General features: G+C 39.0%; 2 protein-coding genes across 3 annotated transcripts in view; one reads left to right on the forward strand and one right to left on the reverse strand.

Annotated features, from left to right (window-relative positions):
* Positions 1-3731: 3731 nt before the first annotated feature.
* BHMT2 (betaine--homocysteine S-methyltransferase 2) lies at positions 3732-17247 on the reverse strand. 2 transcript variants are annotated; one of them, XM_081308263.1, is made up of 8 exons: positions 17092-17247; positions 13603-13735; positions 11900-11991; positions 10794-10985; positions 8825-8972; positions 8411-8593; positions 7737-7965; positions 3732-4081 (listed from the first exon to the last, which is right to left on the reverse strand). In XM_081308263.1, exons 1-8 carry the CDS (start codon positions 17122-17124, stop codon positions 4000-4002), a joined length of 1092 nt encoding a protein of 363 aa, XP_081164389.1. In that variant the 5' UTR covers positions 17125-17247; the 3' UTR covers positions 3732-3999. The 2 variants fall into 2 exon arrangements, with proteins under 2 accessions (XP_081164389.1, XP_081164390.1); XM_081308264.1 differs by lacking the exon at positions 10794-10985.
* Positions 17248-17286: 39 nt separating this feature from the next.
* The window catches only part of DMGDH (dimethylglycine dehydrogenase), a gene marked incomplete at both ends in the record, with an annotated part of 67573 nt that continues 65521 nt past the window's right edge, over positions 17287-19338 (forward strand). The window contains one exon of the mRNA XM_081302425.1: positions 17287-17387. Coding sequence (XP_081158551.1) covers positions 17287-17387 — 101 coding nt within the window. The remainder of the gene's footprint in view (positions 17388-19338) is intronic.

Consider the following 19338-nt stretch of genomic DNA (forward strand, 5'->3'; position numbering starts at 1 on the left):
TTGACTGATTGTCCATCATTATTAAATAATTCAGCTTTTACTCAATGACCTGAAATGCATGATAGAGGTATCATGCATTAACTTTGTGTGTACTGTATTTATATTACTCTGTTCCACTGACTTTTTAAATATCAAAACCCAGTGGTTTTAAGTACTCTATTACATTTAGTGATCCTCTGGCAGGGCCATACCTTCCTTTCTTTCCCTCTCAATTTTTTTCATAATTTCTATACACCCCCCATATGAACTTGAGAGTTTGCATGTCTCTTTCTCCTCAGTCTTGATGGTGCTTTGCATTAGGGTTATATTATACTTGTCAATAAATTTAAAGTAATGTGATATCTTAAAATATTGGGTCTTTCTATGACCATGTGCATGTTTTTGCCATATTCTATATTCTATAGTAGCATCTCCAAATTTCCTTCAATAGCTCTTACATATTTCTTGTTAATTTTGTTCCTAGATATTTAATCATTTTGTTTAAAATATGAAATATATCTTTTTATCATTATACCTTCAAAATAGTTTTCAAAACTACATAAAAAAGCAATAAATTTTGTATATAAAATTTTCAATTATCACATTATTGAATTCTTCCATTGTCTGTGATAGCCTTTGGGGTGATCTTGAGATTTCTAACTGTATAACCACTTCATATACACCAAATAATGATTTCTCCCCCTCCCCCTCTCTTTTGTCTGTTGCTATACTGGGGATTGAACACAGGGCCTTAAGCATGCTAAGCAAATAGTATACCACTAAGCTGCATTCCTATCTCTTAAATAATAATTATATATTTGCTTTTTCAACATTTTAAATTACCTAAATGAGTTGCCTAGTATTGCCAGAACAAGATCTAATCAGAGAAAAAGAAAGGAGATACTATGTATACTTTCCAGGCTTTATTTTTTTAGGGGGGGGGCATAATTATTAAATTGTAGTTGAAATATTTTCCTAATGTTTTTATTATTATTTAGAATGTGATCCAATCACTATATAAAATTTGGAGTCTTTCAATGTAAGAAATCTGTCTTTAAAATTTTTGTACTTGGTAGCTGGGTATGTAGCTCACTGGTAGAGAGTGCACTTAGCACATGTAAGGCCCTGACCTCAACACCAAAACAACAGCAGCAACAACAAAAACTTTATTGTTTTATCTGTTTATCTCTGGGAAACTTGAAGCTTTATCAACTTTAGTCTCATCAACATTCTATTCAAGGCCATCGATCGTACTTACCACACCTTAAGTGAAAGCTTCATGTTTAACAAACTAGAATGACTTTTGTCCTGTCAATAATGCTCCAGCCATAAGTCATCAAAGCAAAGCAGCACACACAATGGAGTTATTAAATATTGCTCCTGAACACAGTTTTCAGTGGCTGCACACTCTTTCATCAAGTGGATGTAACATACATTATTGCTGTGGCCAATCTTTATGCCACCTCTCACCTTAACTTCTTACTTGGGGTCTGCAATCTTATTCAAATTCATTTTTCCTTATTATTATCCTTATTCACATCTTTCAGTCCCTGTCACTCCTGAGACTGTCACATTCTGAAGAATATATTTTAATTATGTTTTTGCATATATTACAACTATCCATCTGGAAAGCTGATGAAGGCCTTTACTCTTTCTAGAAGTCTAAATGAGCTGCTTTTTGTTAATAGGAGCCTCAACTGATTTTCATTTTTCATGGGCCAATGGATTTAGATTTAAAAACACTTCCTTACCACCTACCATATATAATTCATTTTTATTTATTGCACCACTTTCAGACTGTACGAAACTGGATGCAAGTCTTAGTTTGTGCTGGTGCAGACCCAACAAAGGGACTCTGGGGAGGATGACCCCTCCCAAAGCAGCCGTTCCACTCTTACTGTTCTCGCAATGCCAGGTACTGCCCTCTTCACATGATTTTAATGTGCTAAGCAGGTGACTGTTGGGTAGAAGTCCACTCTAGAGCAATGAAAACCAGAGGCTTTGTCACAGAGTGTGCCCAGTAGAGAGCTACAATGAGGATGGGGGGATTGGAAACCAACTCACATAATTACATTGCACTGTATGATGTGCAATAAGTATCTACCATATTCCCAGTGTTGTTTTTTTTTTAATATTTTTATTTGTATATGGACACAATATATTTATTTCATTTATTTATTTTTATGTGGTACTGAGGATCAGACCCAGTGCCTCATATGTACAAGGCAAGTGCTCCACCTCTGAGCCCCAGCCACAGCCCCCAGTGCTGCTTTTAAGCATTTTGTTGTCTCATTTAATTTGCAAAGCCCCCCAATGAAAACGCTTCTTTTGTTACCCTTTTTTCACAGAGGAGGAAATTAAGGCAGAAAAGGTTAAGTTACTATCTAATGTCATGCAAATGGTGTATGGCAAAGTACATTTTAAAAGCCTCAGTCTTTCAGTTTGGAGGAAATGAGGAAGAGTGGTTATAGGAAAGTTATAATAGCTATCTTAAAAAATCTGAAGATCTGGGTCTGGGGATATAGCTCAGTTGGTAGAGTACTAGCCTAGCCTTCATAAGGCCCTGGGTTCAATCCCCACCACCACCAAAAAATAAAAAACAAATATTTTTAAGAGTTAACATATGGAAGAAACCTTAAGTTTGCTTTGGGTATTCAGATTTCAATATCTGAATCCACAGGTGGAGGATTTTGATAAGTGGATTGCTGGTTAATATATGGGATAACTGTCCATGAAAGAGCTGTATCTTAAAAAGAAATAAGTGATCTTGAAAGAGTGAGTCACTATTGAGCTACATCCCCAGTTCTTTTATTTAATACTTTGAGACAGGGGTCTCAGTAAGTTGCTGAGGGTCTTGCTAAATTAAGGAGCCTGGTCTAGAACTTACAATCTTCCTACCTCAGCCTGCTGAGTCACTGAAAATACAGGTGTGAGCCCATGCATGGTACTCTCTCAGTTTTAATCCCTGTGTGTGAGGAAATACACACACACACACAAATATATATATAATACATATATATGTATTCATACATATATATGTGATACATGAGAGAGTCTGTAACATAATAAATAATAAATATTTGTTATGATTCCAAATCATGTCCATCTAATTTATATATTCCAACTGTATAAAAGGTAAATTATTTTAAATTTTATTCATCATCTCAAATTGATACAAAATTGTAAAGAGAAATAGATACACAGTAAATAATGTAAACATAAGTCAAGAAAAGATTAGAACAAGATGAATTCGAACCTTGTCTTTAAAAAAAATGTTCTAAAACCGTTTATCTCTTTTTACTTTTTTTTAGAAAATCAGCAATAAGTACTTCATCGAGTATCTATGATTATGCCTAACACGATGTTAAATAAGAACACATATAGGAAGTGCATTTCATGATTCTTTTCTTATATAGTTTATAATCTAGCCATATATAATTACAAACACATTTTAAAAATTTTTGGAAACTAATACCTTTCAGTAAAGATTACCTTTGAAAGTAATCACTTTGGAAGGTTATACACTTATTTTAGTAATCCTGTTATTGTGAAAAACATTTTTTGTATCTTTTATTCTGTGATTGCCTTTGAAACCATCATACAAATCAATAAAGAAAAGCAGAATCTTGCTTTAGAGCATTCCTCTGCCTTCCTCAAGCGCCTAGTTCAGGCACATGAATTATTCACCAGGCTTGCTTCTCAGTGACTTCTGGTTATTTTAAATGTCAAATTCACCCTCAAAGAAAATTTGTCTGTTTTTGATGATGTTCCAAAGAAAGCACCACAGCATTACTGGACTGTAGGTACTTGGGGACACGGGATCTTCTTACTCTGCATTTCCTGCAGCACCCTGCTCAAGACATCCATTGAACAGAAGCTCCATTGTCGCAGTAACCTGAACTGAAAGGACTACAGTGCTGTGGCTGCTGGGCAGCTGGGATGGCAGGGCAGGCTGAGGTCCGGGGGGCTTGAGGCCATTTCCATCTGTTCTGTTATTTCAGTGTTTTCTTTCTCTTCTCTTTAAATGTCTGGCTTTGATAGTGAAGGACAGAAAGGTCGACCTGAAGCTGGCAGCAGATTCTCCCAATACTCCCTCCTAGCCCTGCATTTTAAAATATATATTATTAATTAAGAGATCCATACTTATTTTATAAGTCCAGTATGTCCTATATATAAATGCATATAGATGTACATTTGTGCACATATATGCATATATACATACATGTATATATTTTTAAAACTTTAAATTTGGCTATGATCAGGCTAAAGTAGAACTTTTGTTTCTACAGACAGAAAAATGATGTCCATTAATGCCATGGCCCTTTCCCACATGTCCATCCTCATAAAAATCATTAGGTTTCATACCACCTTTCAGGAAAAGGCAATGTATTTTAACTTTACATGTTTTGATGAATTATATTCATTCAAAATTTCTAAAAGAGGTCTTATAAATCAATATTTTAATGCAATGAGAAGTGAGACAGTTTTTAATGTAATGAGCAAAGTCGGATTCTTCAAAAAAGTAACTAGGAACAGAATTCACACCACTTTGTCATTGTTTGTTCCTTGCTCTTAGACAAAGAAAGAAGAGTACAAGGTTCCTGGTCACAGACCTTGGTGTTAAATATATTTTTAGTGTTTTTTTTCCACTTTACTTGCAAAACAATGAAAAAATCAATATTTTCAGAAGGTTGAAATTTCAGAAATCAGGGGTTTATATGGCTTTCTGTGAAATCATAAACTTCTACAAATATCATCAGTAGGTTTGGAGTTCATGGTGCAGGAATGTCTTGCTTTAGTTTACAGAATAATGTTTTAATTTCAATGGCTAACTAATTTTAAGGGTCCCTAGGGGATGATAAAATAAACTGTTCTTCGCTTATTTAAACTATTTTAATAACTACCAAAGTATGCTTTTCACCTTTAACTATATTTACATTTTGTATATTTTTCTAAATATGATACCTATAGAAAACATGTTCTCTGATAAATATATCTCACAGAAAAAAGTTTCAGCTAAGCGATGTCTTGCCCATTTTTATACTCTAAATAATTTACATTAGGAAAATTGTTCCAGTTCAAAAATGGATACCATTTCAAATCTCACTGAAATGAATAAAGAAGTACAAAATGGATTAAATTTTTAACAGCACTGAGTAAAGAGAAGACAGCAGAAGCTATGACTGGTTTCTAAAAAATGGAAAAGAGATGGTATTACAATGACAATCTTCATATATTTTGTGCATTTTATGTGATATATATGTAATATTTATGGGAGAGAGAGAGAGAAAGTACATACATGAGAGAAAGTGAGAACGAGTTAGACAGACAAAACAGAACAGTAATTTAGGGGTGCCCCAAGAAAAATGTCTTTAATAATAAAACGATTGACTGTAACAAATATTATAATTTAGAAACTGGAAGACCTCAGAGAAGGTGAAGGCCTATAATTTTTCCCTCAGCAATGAAAAAGAAAGATTATTAGAAATTCCTAGAAAACCAAATGTACAAGTACAAAGAAAGTCAACTATGAAGCAAATTGAAGTATGGTATGATCTGGACAACAGATGAAAGAGAAGAGGATCCATTTGACTTTGATGCTTGGAACATTCTCCAAGTAGCTAAAGTTTTATAAAACAGGATTATTCCTCTTTCTCTGTGGTCTCATGTATATCTCTTAGTTCTGCAGTGAATGTAAAATCACCCCTGTAACAGGGTATTAGATCGGAAGTCTTACGATATGATAGGTAACTGGTATTAAAGGTAGTTGCAAAATAGACACTCCATAGATGCATCAAGGTAAGTGGCCACAAACCTGTCTGATGACTCACCTACACTGGGAAATCTAGATCACAAAAGAACATGGGGCTAGCTATTTTGCTTGTGAGCAAAGAGGGTGCTGGGGTTGTTAAATTGGCATCAGACTATATTTTCAGAGATTGTCTGTTTAAAGGAAGGTGGGAGCCATTTGAACCTGATGAAAGTGAGAGAGCCATTCTAGACCTAGCTAAAATCTAGTTTCAAGAGAATCACCAGGAAGGACAATGGGATCCCAAAAGGAATATATCTGGAGTGACTTGCTGGACAGCCAGTCTGAGGAGGAAGTAGCAGTTGGAGGCAAATGCCTATGGCATGAGAATATAGACCCCAGTTTCTAGTGGAAGGTTCTGAAGAACCACAAAAGCATTCAAGGAGATGGGCCAGACTCTGAGAATGCAGTCTCTATTAGGGTGTCAATCAAATGATGACAGGGGTAACCCCTTTACATTCTTCTTCCTTTTACTCCAAATCTGAAGAAGTCAGAAACCATGGTTAGCAGATGGAAAGGGAGGTTTGGAAGCATAAGGCAGAAGGACCCACCTTGGCCTTTCTTGTCTTCCTGCCTGTCAAGGCTTCTGACAGACAGTGTTTGCCACCACTCCCCCACCCTGCCTTGCTGGGGATTGAACCCAGAGCCCCCGTGCTCTACCACTGAGCAAGACCCCCAGGCCCCAAAGAAGTTTTAAGTTTGAAAGCTGATTCCTAGTTTTGATTCCACATGGAACTGAACACTCTTTAATTACAGAGTTGAGGCGGTGTCTGTTAAATAATGTGATGATGGGGATTTCTATTGCCTAGGACTACTCAGAGAATTCCTGGGGCATGTCAGTATTTTCCATTGTGTGTGACAAAGGAAAGAGTTCACCTGTTGATCAAGTTTAAAGAAAAAGGGGAGATAAAAATAAATTTCAATCCTGCTATTTAGCATGACAAGTATGGTTAATATTGTAAATGTTATTCACTGGCTTTACATTTTGGAGTCAACCTACAGACAAGCCTTGGAAGACTTTATATAATTACAGAACAGAACATAATGGTTATAAGCCTTGATGATGTAAAAGTACTGGTATAACTTAAAGGAGCTAAAATATAGATGGGGAAACTAGAGAGAAGTAGAAGGAAATCAATTCTTATGTTATAGAGTGGAGTGAAGAGAGCCTGCCTTATAATGATGGATTAAAAATAGGTGGCTAATATAATTTTAATTTAACAAGACAATCAAAAGAAGAAACAAAAATATAATGAATCAAAATTGGAAAGGAGAGAATTGGGGGAAGGGGTAGATTATGTGACTTAGATTCTTCAGCTTTCATAGAGGGTTATCAAGAATTACCACTTAAAATTGATAAAACAAGAAAGCAGAGGTACAAGACTTCAGAAAACAAAAGACAAGCAGGCTACCTGTGTGCTTACAGGTCTGAATGTTTGTGTCCCCCCTGCTCCAAATTCATATATTGAAATCTAATCATCAATGTGATCACATCAGAAGGTGCACTCTTTGGGAAATGATCAGGTTATAAGAATTGAGTTCCCACAAATGGGATTAGTACTTTCATGAAAGAGACCCCAGACAGCTTGCCTTTCCCTCCCTACCATGTAAGGACCCAACAAGAAGGCACAATCTATGGGAAAGCAGGCCCTCACCAAACACTGGATATTCTGAGACCTTCATTTTGTATTTCTCAGCCTCTGGAACTGTGAAATAAAATTCTGTGGTTTATAAGCCACATAGTCTATGGTATTTTGTTAGGCCAGCTGCAACAGAGTAGGACGACTTTGGAAAAGGTAATGGCATCAGGGTGGAGGATATCTTCTTTTTAATTTTAAACATTCATATACTTTTTGAATTTTCATTACTATGTGTATACACAGTCTTAACAACAATAAATAAAATGAGATTTTAAAACAATAATAAGGTTAATTTAAAAGAATCCTACCTTGCTCTAATCCAGGGTTTGGTGTGCATATTGAGACCACTCCCCCAGCTGTCATGTTTTTCTGATGCTGGTGGCAGAAATCCTCTTTCTGGGGCCAGCTCCTCTGCAATTGCCCTGATGTGGTAGGGTTCAAATCCACAGCACCCACCGATGTACCTGACCCCGAGGTTGTAGGCCTCTCTGGCATATTTTTGAATGTCCCATCTGGTTGCAACTCTGGGCTCCAGGGCTGTAATACAACAGTTATACTATTTCTGTTATTCTCCCCATTTTTAAATGATAGATGCTCTGTTGAGCATTTTTTTTCCCAATTAAAAAGCTATAAGCTTTAGCTGGATGCAGTGGCGTGCACCTGTAATCCCAGTGTCTCTGAAGGCTGAGGCAGGAGGATGGAGAGTTCAAAGCCAGTCTCAGCAAAAGTGAGTTGCTAAGCAACTCAGAAAGACCCTGTCTCTAAATAAAATACAAAATAGGGCTGGGGATGTGGCTCATTGGTTCAGTGCCCCTGAGTTCAATCCCCAGAACTCCACCTCTCCCAGAAAAAAACTCATATTTGATTAACATCAAATATTTTTGCCTTATGCAGTCTTATAAAACTATAGCATAGTTTTTATTCTATTAATTTGAATTTTATCACAAGAAATACAAGGACCTCTATTCGTGCTTGAGCTTACCAAAAGGATATTCTGGGAGATCCACAAACCCTCCTTTGCCACAGTCGGGTGTGTGGAACCCCAGGGACTGTATCATCAAGTGGGCTTTCAGCCCTTCAGCCCCAAGGCCCTCCTTCATGAGCTTTATCGTCCGCAAGCTGGTCCAGGGCCCAAATCGGCAGTTCACACCAATGATGTTAGCCCCTGTGTGAGGAAATAGAAGAACTTTTACATTTTATTATTTATTTGTCTATTTTTTTTAATAGTTAGAAGCTACCTTAGAGATCAGCTGTCCCAAGACAGCTAAAGAAACTGATTCCAGCTAATCCTTTTATTTCCTTTTCAGTCTTTTATTACTCTCAATATAATAAGCAAACACTGTTAAATTTCACAAACAACAACTGAGTTGCCTATCACATCATAGGTCCAAGTTACCTGCCTTCCCCAGCTTCACGGCACATTCTCCGGGTGTCACATCATGCATGTCTCCCTCTGGGCCTATGCACATGGTAACTGCCACAGGTTTCCCCAATTCTTTTAAGACTTCCACAGCCCACACAGCTTCTTCAACATGCTCAAAATACTAAGAGAAATGTCACTTTTTCTATTAGTCAAAACTAAAGCAGATTTTGAATTGTAGAACACATATGTTGCAAAATGGTTATAAAAATGATCAAATATGTGCAATAAAACTTGCTAAGGAATATGTTTACGGCACACTAGCTAAAGAATATCTTTCCGAGTAAGTATTTTAATTCCTTCAATAATGATATATAGATTTTCATTCAGGGATAATTATTCAGTGAAATGATGACCATAAGTAAAACACGCACACAAGCCAGGTGTGGGGGCTCATGGTTGTAATCCCAGTGACTAGGGAAGCTGAGACAGGAGGATTGCAAGTTTGAGGCCAACTTTGGCAATTTAGCAAGGCCCTAAGCAACTTAGTGAGACCCTGTCACAAAATAAATAAATAAAGTAAAGGTATTGTGTCCAATTACTTTATTACTTTATTTATTTATTTATTAAAGGGGCTGGGGATGTGGCTCAGTGATTAAGCACCTCTGGTACCAATTGCTGATACCAAAACAAACAAACAATCAGAAAACCAAAACAACCCACACAATCATAAGGTTTTTTAAAAAATAATGATTTTGAAGAAAAAAAATTTTTACTTAAAAATTTTGGGCTTGTCTTTTATGGAACTGGAATAATCTCTGAAAAATAAATAGCTTATCATATATTATAATTAAAATACTTTCAGATTCACTTCTAGTTATATATTCATAAGTGTTCAGAAAGTAGGAAAGGAATTATTGTCCACCGATGAGAAGATCAAACGCAGAGTGGAAGAGAGAACTACTCTATTTCCTTGCCATTGGTGGCCACGCCATTTCTGGTAAACCCACATCGGTTGTAGGAACCCCCTTCAGTGTCACAATCCCCAAAATGAGCTTTAGGTAACTGGAGAAAAGCTAATTGAAAACCTCCTGTTCCTTCCCTATTGGCTTAGAAACACAGTCTGCAGAAGTATTGTATGAGGAATGATAGAATCAAAAGACAGGTTCTTAAATCAGCAAGTTGTGTTCCCACCCATCTGGAGAACCTCTAGGGCAGTTTTCGAGTCTCTGCAGATTCCATGTGGCTCAGGCTTGGGTGACACTGGGCTTGGGGAGATTGATGAGGCAGGGTTTTCCCTAGAGTGAGTGGAGTTATGGGGGAAGTGATTGCTGGGTTGCTGTTTTCTTGTACGGGGTAAAGAACTGGGTTGAGGGCTTGACTCCAGGCAGTAGTAGTTGTGTAGGGAAATGGGGAAAGAGGGCTTTCTTTTTAGAGGTGAAAGGAAGAGAAGGTTCTGGACCTTCCAATCCATGATCAATGCCTACTGATTCTGTCTTCAAAGTGTCACTCACATCTTATAGGTTGAAGGGAAGCAGAGAGGCAGAGAGAGCAAGGCATGGATGGAGGGGGCAAAGAAAGCTTCTCAGTGTTGAGAACTGATGGTGGGGCCTGGATAACCCCGAGCAGCCAAATGCCTCTGTAGCTTTTCTCCCTTGCTGTCTTTAGTCCCCCACAAGTCACCTTTCAGCCTGGCCTTGTCCTTGGGAGTCACTGTCCTCTTCCTCTTTCCCAGACTGTAGGGTGCCCTAAATTAGCCACTGCAACCACTTATACTTTAGAGAACCAAAGGCTCTGGTCAGAGGATATAGCCTTGGCCTCACAGAGGACCTGGCATACAAGTAAGAGAATGTTGGCCTGGGCCACAGTGAATTTCAACAGACCTTTGACCATCCACATGGAGGAAATGAGACCATAAGGTTGTCCAATTCCCTCAGGGAAGTTAAAGGTTACATAGTTACACACACGAAAAAACAGGTTTAATCTTCTTCCAACACTAGATTACCTCTGCAATCAAGAAGTCCACATTTTTCCTGGCAAAAACATCTAGCTGTTGTCGAAAAAGCTTCTTAATTCTACCTTCGTCCTTGTGCTGTTTGTACACTGATGTTTGGCAGATCCCCCCAGCCACCAGAGCGTCACCTTTGTCAGCCACTTCCCTGGCGAGGTCACAGGCTTCAGCATTTACAGCTTCCCACTGGCGTTAGAGAGCATTTGAAATGTAAAATATAATGAACAATAAAGGTTGAGTACAAGCTTATCAACTAATTATTTAAACTGGAATATGAGAAGATAAGCAGAGTGGGGTGCAATCTCCTCTGTAACTGGTGCCCTTATATTTCCATTATTGTACTTACAGCACTGAATTTGAAGAACTGTTTACTTGTTCACCTCCCACACTTGATCACAAGCCTCTCTAGAATATGGTCCATGCTTTTGTATCATCTTTGTAACTAGCATAGAAACTGGACCATAACAATAGTACTTGGACTACAACCATCGGCTATAACTCTTATTGGTAGCCAATAAGTGTTGGTTTGTTAAATGAATGAGGGAATGTTAACATTTGCAACTATTAACAGTTTACATTTGCAGACTGTTTCACTGTACTTCCACCCCCTTCATCCCATCTACTCTTCCCCACAGGTGTATGAACATAAGCTCTATTTTTATTCCCATTGTGCAGAGAGAAAGTCAATTATCACAAAAAGTCACACAGCTAATAGGTGGCAAGGTTGGACATCAAACTCAATTTTTCTCATTCCTAGGCCAGTGCAGTATTCTTCAGGAGGCCTGTCTCCAGAGAGACGAGGCAGAAACGAACATCATTGAAATGAGGTGAATGACTCATCTACAAAGTGTTCTTTCTCCAAAAAAGACAGGACGGCTCTGATCTTCCAATGGCCTGTTCTGTCTGGTCCCGTTCCCTCCTTCACCAAAATGGGCCGAAAAAACTTCTTTATTTCATATAAATGTGTATACAATAATGAATTACTAGATCTTGCCTGTGGATTTTGTAATGGAGTGTGGTAATACATCAGGTCAATTCCCATGAATAGGTTGTGCTTATTGGAGAAGCTCCCTCCCTTCTATATCCCAGTTAGAATTTACCTTACTTTCCATATTGTCCTCACTGGCAGAAAAGGTGAACGTCTGCATGACATTCGAGCCTGCTCTCAAGAATTCCATGTGAAGCTGACGAACTACAAAGTAATTGTTTTTTTTTAAAAAATTGAAATTAAAAAAATGAAAGCTACAGAAGCTCTCATTTTCAGCAGCTGCTATAGTGCACTCACCCCCATCTCTTTCAACCAGACCCAGTTTCAAACCCAGAACCGATAAAAAGCTGAAGATTAAGTTAGTGAATTCTAGGACTGGATCATGAAAAGAAGCCCTATACTCTCCAGTTGATCGACCTCAAGGCCTGGTGCAGTCACTTGTAGAGATGAAGCCCTGGTTGGCCCATGATCCCTTGGTCCCTTGATCTCTTGGTCTCGAGGGGTTTATTCGGACACCAGTGTTGTGAAGGATGCTGCTGTTCTATTGCAGTCAGTGCTGGTGGCCCAAAGTACAACCAGGAAACTCAGAGAGAGCCGAATGGGTATGTTGCACCTACCACAGGCCAAGTCAACAGCGAGCACTGGGGGGACCCCTGAAAGCCTGAATAATTTCCTGGGCTTCCCAGAAAATCATCTCTTTCTCTATCTTTCCTGTCTTTGCCCCCTCTCCATATCCTTATCTTGGCTATTTCAATACTTTCTTCCTGATTTAGCAAAAAGACCTTCCAAAATTAAGAACAAGTTCTTGGGTCAGAAAACTTCACTTTCTGGAAACATCTGTGAAATAATGGGAATGGCCATTGGGTACTGAAGATACACTGGGCATTTCATATGGGTTAACTCCTTAGTCCTCATCACTAGTCCATGTCCTGTACCCATGTGACAGAGGAAGAAACAGATCCTTGGAGAGGTCAAGGGACTTGTCTAAGTCTATGACCTTAGACAAGTCCCTTGACTTGTGGGTGGTCAGTGAAAGAACCAACACAGGACCCTAGGTTTTTCTGCATATATGCATTAAATCAGAGCAACTCACAAATTTCATTTCCAGCTTTTATTCTTTTTTTTTTTTTTCATGTTTCATTCTTTGCCCTAATTTTCCAACCTTAATTTAGGAGAACAAAAAACAAAACAACAATAGCAACATCAAAACACACACAAGTTCTAATTTGGCATAATCAACCAATCCCATCACAGTTTCTACCTCTATCTCTCTCTTTTTTTTTTTTTTTTCACTTTCTTTAGCTAGGAAAATAGTGTAAAACTTTGCCCTTTCATCTCTAGAACCTGGTTGTCTGTCCTCTGTTAAGCTGGTTAACTGCCATTAACCATTCTTACTATATATACACTGTTAAAGTATGCACATCAGTTGGGAGGATGAATCTGAAGCAGAAACAACTTTTGCTATTTAAGAAAGCTTTTAAATATCTACAAGGTAAATATCATAGAATAACTACTAAAATATGTATTTAAGCACTGCCTGTACAATAAGATGTAAATGAGTGAGTGTGGGCATGAATGTATGCATGAGAAAGAGGAGGGAGAGAGAGAGGGAACAATTGAGGGACAGAGGGAGAGACTGGCCATTTTCTTCTATGTGTTTAGACAACATACTACCAATGTCTCCACATCTTGGAGACAATTTTGCACCAGAAACAGTCCTCAGAAACACTGGTTATTGGTTCTTAATTTTTCTCTCAATCAGATTTAAACAAAATGTCACTCAGATAAACACTCTTGGGTGATGTGTGCACTGACCTGCATCTGGATGTTCTACCACTGCTTCGGGAGTCCAGAGCCCAGCCTTCACGTAGCCTCTCTTCTCCAGAGTTATGAGAAAGCTGCCATCCCCAATCACAACCTCCCCATCATCCAGACGTTCTAAAATACCCTGCGGAAGAGAACCAGAAATCACCTAAGCTCTCCCTGTCTCACCCACCCCCCTCTTGAAAAAAGAAGCAATTTCTAATTTTAAAAAGGTGGTATTGTGTTCTTTGAGCTCTAGTTATGCTAAAATGATATCTCATAGTGCTTCAAAAAGATTGAGTATACTATCCAAATAATTATTTTGTGCAAAGGACTGTGAATGTTTTTTTCTCAGCATGTATTCTGGTTCAAATTATCCTGAAGTGCCAATTCCCTGATAGTTATTTTGTTTTTTCAGCACGTTTGTGGTGACACTGGTTGTTTCCTAATTAATGTACATTCTCTCTCTTCCTTGCTAATGTATTTTGTGGTGGGGGGGAGACAATGTCCTCAACTGAAAAAAAAAAAAATCCCAGCTCCCTTGATGTTGGGCGTGGCCTGGTGATACAGAAATGGCTAATGAGACATAGGTAGAAAACAGATAAGGATTTCTGGGAAATTTCTGCTTTCCTGATATCGATGCCTACTCTCTTCCATCTTGTCTCTTTCTCTTTCCTGACAGACTATCAATATAATGCCTGGGGCTACAGCTATCTTGAACCCTTGCTGCTGAAAGCTACATGCTAAGGCTGGTGGATCCAACGCGTGGTGCAAGCCTGGCTTTTTAACAACATCCTTGAGTAGCTGCAGCAGCCATGGATTGCCCATCTTTATACCTCTTCCAGGGGGTGAGAAAAATAAACCTCTGGGTTAACCAAGTTAAGAATTAAATTTAATATTGCAACTAAACACTTCTAGAGGGGAAGAACATTATTCTGATGTCACAGGTTAGTCTCCCACAAGGTTAAAACAAGTATATCTATAAAGCATTTCTATACCCATCGTGTCAGCCATTTGATTACTGAAATGGTCTCTCATGCAATCCACTCCACCTGAAACAGTCTTCCATTGCTGCCTGAGCAGAGCCTCACCAGACCAGTCCTGTTTGTGATTGCCCTTCCCTGTGTCCTACCTAACTTTGGTATCTTCTATCCCTGAATCCTTCTGAGCTGCAACATCTGGTTACTTGCCTGTTTCCTACTTTGTTTGTGTGATGCATGAGGACAGGTGGCATATCTTTTTTGTCTATGTCCTTACTACCTCTTCTAGCACTTAACAAAGAGGAGATCCTTAATCAGTGGTGCTGACTATTTACTAGAGAGACAGGGCTATTTTGAAAATGTCAGCTGTTTCACATATGCCAGAATTTTGGCCCTGAAGACAAAAAGACAGTCACACTTTAACAGAAAAATTAGTTAGGGCTTTAAGAAAATTATAGTACATATTTTTACTGTCTTTAAGATACTGAGTCAAGGAAAAACATTTTCATCTGTTATCTAGGTGTGTTTGTCCAATACTTTAAATTTGCTATTTTTTTTTCTATAGAGCCATAGCAAAATAACTAAATCATCAAGATTTGAATCCAGAACATTTTAGCCTTCCTTTCTCTGTTATCCTTACCACCTCAATTTATTAGTATACCAGTATAGTCTAGAGACAGCTTTAAGAATGACAAGAACAGAACTATGTAAAATTAAGAGCACTGTCAATTTTGCAGTGCATTTCTGTTTTCAATTCATCCTTCAGTTTGGCAGTGAGCCCACTTTGAATCTGAGAGTGAGCTCTGGGGTGCATTTATGTGTGTCTTTTGCAGATATTAATACCTATGATTTAAGATCTGCTTCAAGGTTATTCATATTCAGAGGAGGAAACCAACTTAACCCTGTGGTAGAGGGTGGCCAGAAGACCCAATCTGCCTACAATATCAGCCCCATCTGCCTGGAATCACCAGCAGGACTGCTCTTTTTGTTTCAAGAATTAAAAGAATTCTCTGTGGCAATTAAATGGATTCTCCTCACTCATTAGCTGAGCAGAGCGCAGATATAAGTCCCTTCCCAGGTATACATTAATGTAGATTAGCAAGTGATAATCTTTGTTGTTGCAGGAATAGAGAGCTTGAAGGAATTGAATAGGGACCCTTTTAAGAAAATGAACTGCAAAAATGAACAAGGCATTAGGAAAGAGAAAAAAATCAGCACGATGTTCTTGGCTTCTTTGTCTTTTCATTAACATTATTTCCCTCGATGCCCATATTTTAATTTTTATAATCAGAACACATCAGTTTCTACATCTTGCATAACTGTTATCATTGTTGTGTCCTCCCTGACAGCTTTTACGTAGTTGAGACTGGTCTGTGATATACCTTCCTAACAACATTGTCAAAGCACTCTTCCTGTCTCAGACTTGCTTGTTTCATTAGCTGCCTGGTATTTTGTTAAGTGACTGAATTTCAATTTACTTGGAGTCCCCTATTCCAGGGCATGTTGGCCTATTTTTTTTTTTTTTTTTTTTTTTTTGGTGGTTGGGGGGGGGGAGTACGGGAGATTGAACTCAGGGGCACTCCACCACTGAGCCACATCCTCAGCCCTATTTTGTATTTTATTTAGAGATAGGGTCTTACTGAATTGCTTAGTGCCTCACTTTTGCTGAGGCTGGCTTTGGACAAGAAATCCTCCTGCCTCAGGCTTTAGAGCTGCTGGGATTACAGGCATGCACCACCACACCCGGCCCAATTTTTTTTTTTTTTTTTTTAATATTAGTAAGCCAGGGCTTACTAATTCCCAGGGCTATGTGATATTCCCAGGGCTATGTGATCCTCCTGCATTCTGAATTATTCTGCTCAGGTGGGTCGCTTTGAAGGATCCTGGGCATACCCTTCTTCCAAGTTAATACCCTTTATAATTTTTTTTAGTCGTCCTCTCCCTCCCCACACATTCCCAACATTGTCAGGGAATAAAGTCAACATCCGCCAACCACATCCTGAAAGGGGCCAGGAGCTGGGGACCCCACACAGCCCACCTGCTACTAGCATGGTGTCCTTCCACAGGGGTGGTTTCAGGACAGCGAGTGACTGGCAGGGTCAGGTTGATGCCTTTGCCAAAATGTAAGGGAAACTCCAAGGAGGTCTGGGACGGGTGACCCCAGAAGGGTTAGTGAGTGGGTGCAGGTCCCTTGAGGGAGGAAAACGTGCACCTTCTCAGTTAGACTTCAAATCCCCCTCCAACATCAGTGACCTTGAGCTAGTCGTCTGAGTCCCTGCGTCTCAGTTTCCTCACCAGTAAAACAGGGCTAATTGGGAAGACGCAGAGACACTCTGTAAAGCACTCTCCGTAGGGCCCGAAACCCAGAAAAATCTCCGTAAGTGTTAATCGCCTGGCGATCGGGTAAACTGAGGCTCGGAGCCGTCTAGACTGGCGCTGGGCCGGGGACGGGGAGGGGTTTGTATGAGTCACTCCGAGTCAGCAGCCAGGGGCTCCGCGAGTAAGAAATAAGGACACTTACCTTCTTGGCCCGGGGAACTCCGGCTGGTGCCATCCTGCCAGGACTCTGCGGCGCCGGGTCTCCCTGTGCGCGGCCGTCAGGAGCCCGCCCCTTCCCCGGGGGAGGGTCCGACCGCCGGCGCCTGCCCTAGCGGAGCTTGGTGGCTTCGCACCAGGTGCCCTGTACCCTCAGCCTCAGCTCTGCCTGGGCCTCATCATGTTCCGCCCCAGCGCGCAGCGGCTTTGGGGCCTCCAGCTGTTGGGCTGCGGGTTGCGGGACTCCCCCGGACGCCCGCGCTGGGTCTCCCGCCGGGAAGGGTGAGTGGGGCTCCGCCTGCACCAAAGCCGGTGGCTGGGAGGCTGCTGGGGTGGGAGCCAGGGGCCAAGGCAGTGTCTGAAGTTTGGAGGGTTTTGACTTCCAAGAAATGGGTTTGGGGATTTCTCCTTGAATTATCTATTCGTTACAAAGTGAAACAGTATCAGAAAGTATCTGTGCAAAGTCTTTCCTGCCTTAGTTGCTCGACCCAGCCAATAGCTGTTAATGTTAACCAGAGATGGTCTCTGTGTAGGCAAAAGTCAGTGCGTGTGTATTCTTTGGTTTACTCATACCCTTTTACAATTATCACTATGTCTTGGGAATTGTTCTAGATCAGTTCATAATGGTTTCCATATTCTTTTTTAATGGCTGCATAGTTTTCCATTCTGTTGATATTCTGTAATATGATTAAGCAATCTATTTGCTAATAGACTGTTTCCAGTTTTATTACTGCAAGTAAAATACATGTGAAACTTCTTAATTTTGAACACTTGTGAGAATCCATGTATAGAACTGATTTTTTAAAGTGAAATTGTTAGGGAAAGGGTTATGTACATTTGAAAGATGGAAAGATAGCAACAGATTCTCCAAATAGGGGACAAGAATGTACCTACCCTCTACCATTGTGTGTTTGTTCACTACATCTTCCTTGGTTCTTATAGTAGCATTTTTTTTTTTTGTCCTCGCTAAATCTGGTATGTACATGACAATGGTATTTTCTTATTTTAATTGATCTGTATTTAAACAGAGTGATGCTGAGCATCTTTTGACTTCCTTATGTTGACAGATTGTTCATGGCTTCAAGATGGTTCTGCTCACTAGTATCACTTAAAAGTTGATGAAACTTTTATTTTACATCCTATGATCTGAAATTCTGGAATCAAAAGACTTGCTTTTGAGTTTCATTCCTCCATCTTTTCATTCAACAAGTGTTCCCTGGGTATCTGTGATGTGCTAGACTTGTCCCTGATGCTTGGAATACAATAGCCACCAAGTCACATTTCCTGCGCTTCCAGTGACACAGCATGTGATCTCACTCTTTGAATTTCAGTTTCCTCATCTATAAAGTGGGATAACATTTGCCCTGCCTAACTCACAGAACTGCTGCAAATTTTAAATAATTTGCATGTGAAAGTGCCTTGTAAACTGTAAAACATCACAAAAGTACTTATAATAATGATGATACTTTATCTAGTGCAAAAGAAAATAGAAATTTAACAAGTTGATCTGTTTAAAACAGATTAGATAAAATGTATTATTCAAGACTATCTAAAATGTATTTTGCTGTATCCATTAGCAACATATAGTTTTATATTCAACAAATCAAAATTTAGATGATTTTATTTCTATTGCATGTTCTTTATACCCAGTCCCAAACTATTAAGAAGATGGTTGATTTTTTTGCCTGGTTTCCACTTTAATGTTTGATTTTGAGTTTATTTGTAACCATCTCTAATTATTTCAGAAGAAATTTAAGATTTATTTAAGCTATAATTTAAAAATACTCTACATAGTCTGACTCCATTATGGAATGCTGGGCAGAAAGAATATTATAAATCCGATAACACTTTGTCGTATATTGCCAAACTGAACTTTCATAGCCTCATTTTGCAGATGAGGGAATATTGAGATCCTTGTCTAAATTTTTCTAAAATAGCTAGGATTTGGGAGCTCAAACCCAGGTTTTCTGATCTTAAGTTTTTTATTCTTTTTGTTTCAAATGGCTACTGTCCTAAAAGAAATTATATTCTTTCTTTTGAACACACAAAAAAGAACCTCTGAAATTATTATTGTTTGTCACTACTATAATGGCTTCAACTCAACTACAAGATACCTCCAGGCTATTTAAAAATGTACTTATATGCAAAGTAGTCAGGTCATATGTGCATACTTTTTATTTTTACACAAAAAATTATAAGTCATTTAAAAACCACCTACACAAAAGTATTGGGA

The sequence above is a fragment of the Spermophilus citellus genome (genome assembly GCF_964194105.1).
Source record: "Spermophilus citellus genome assembly, chromosome: 1".
Taxonomy (NCBI): domain Eukaryota; kingdom Metazoa; phylum Chordata; class Mammalia; order Rodentia; family Sciuridae; genus Spermophilus; species Spermophilus citellus.

Bases quoted from the DNA above. Each gene is read 5' to 3' on its own strand.
- BHMT2 (XM_081308263.1), bottom strand. From the start codon at position 17,124: ATGGCACCAGCCGGAGTTCCCCGGGCCAAGAAG. The intron at 8,973-10,793 runs GTAATCTAGTGT...CATTTCTCTTAG, and splicing joins TGGACTTCTTGATTGCAGAG to TATTTTGAGCATGTTGAAGA. The intron at 7,966-8,410 runs GTAAGCTCAAGC...GTTGTATTACAG, and splicing joins TCTCCCAGAATATCCTTTTG to CCCTGGAGCCCAGAGTTGCA.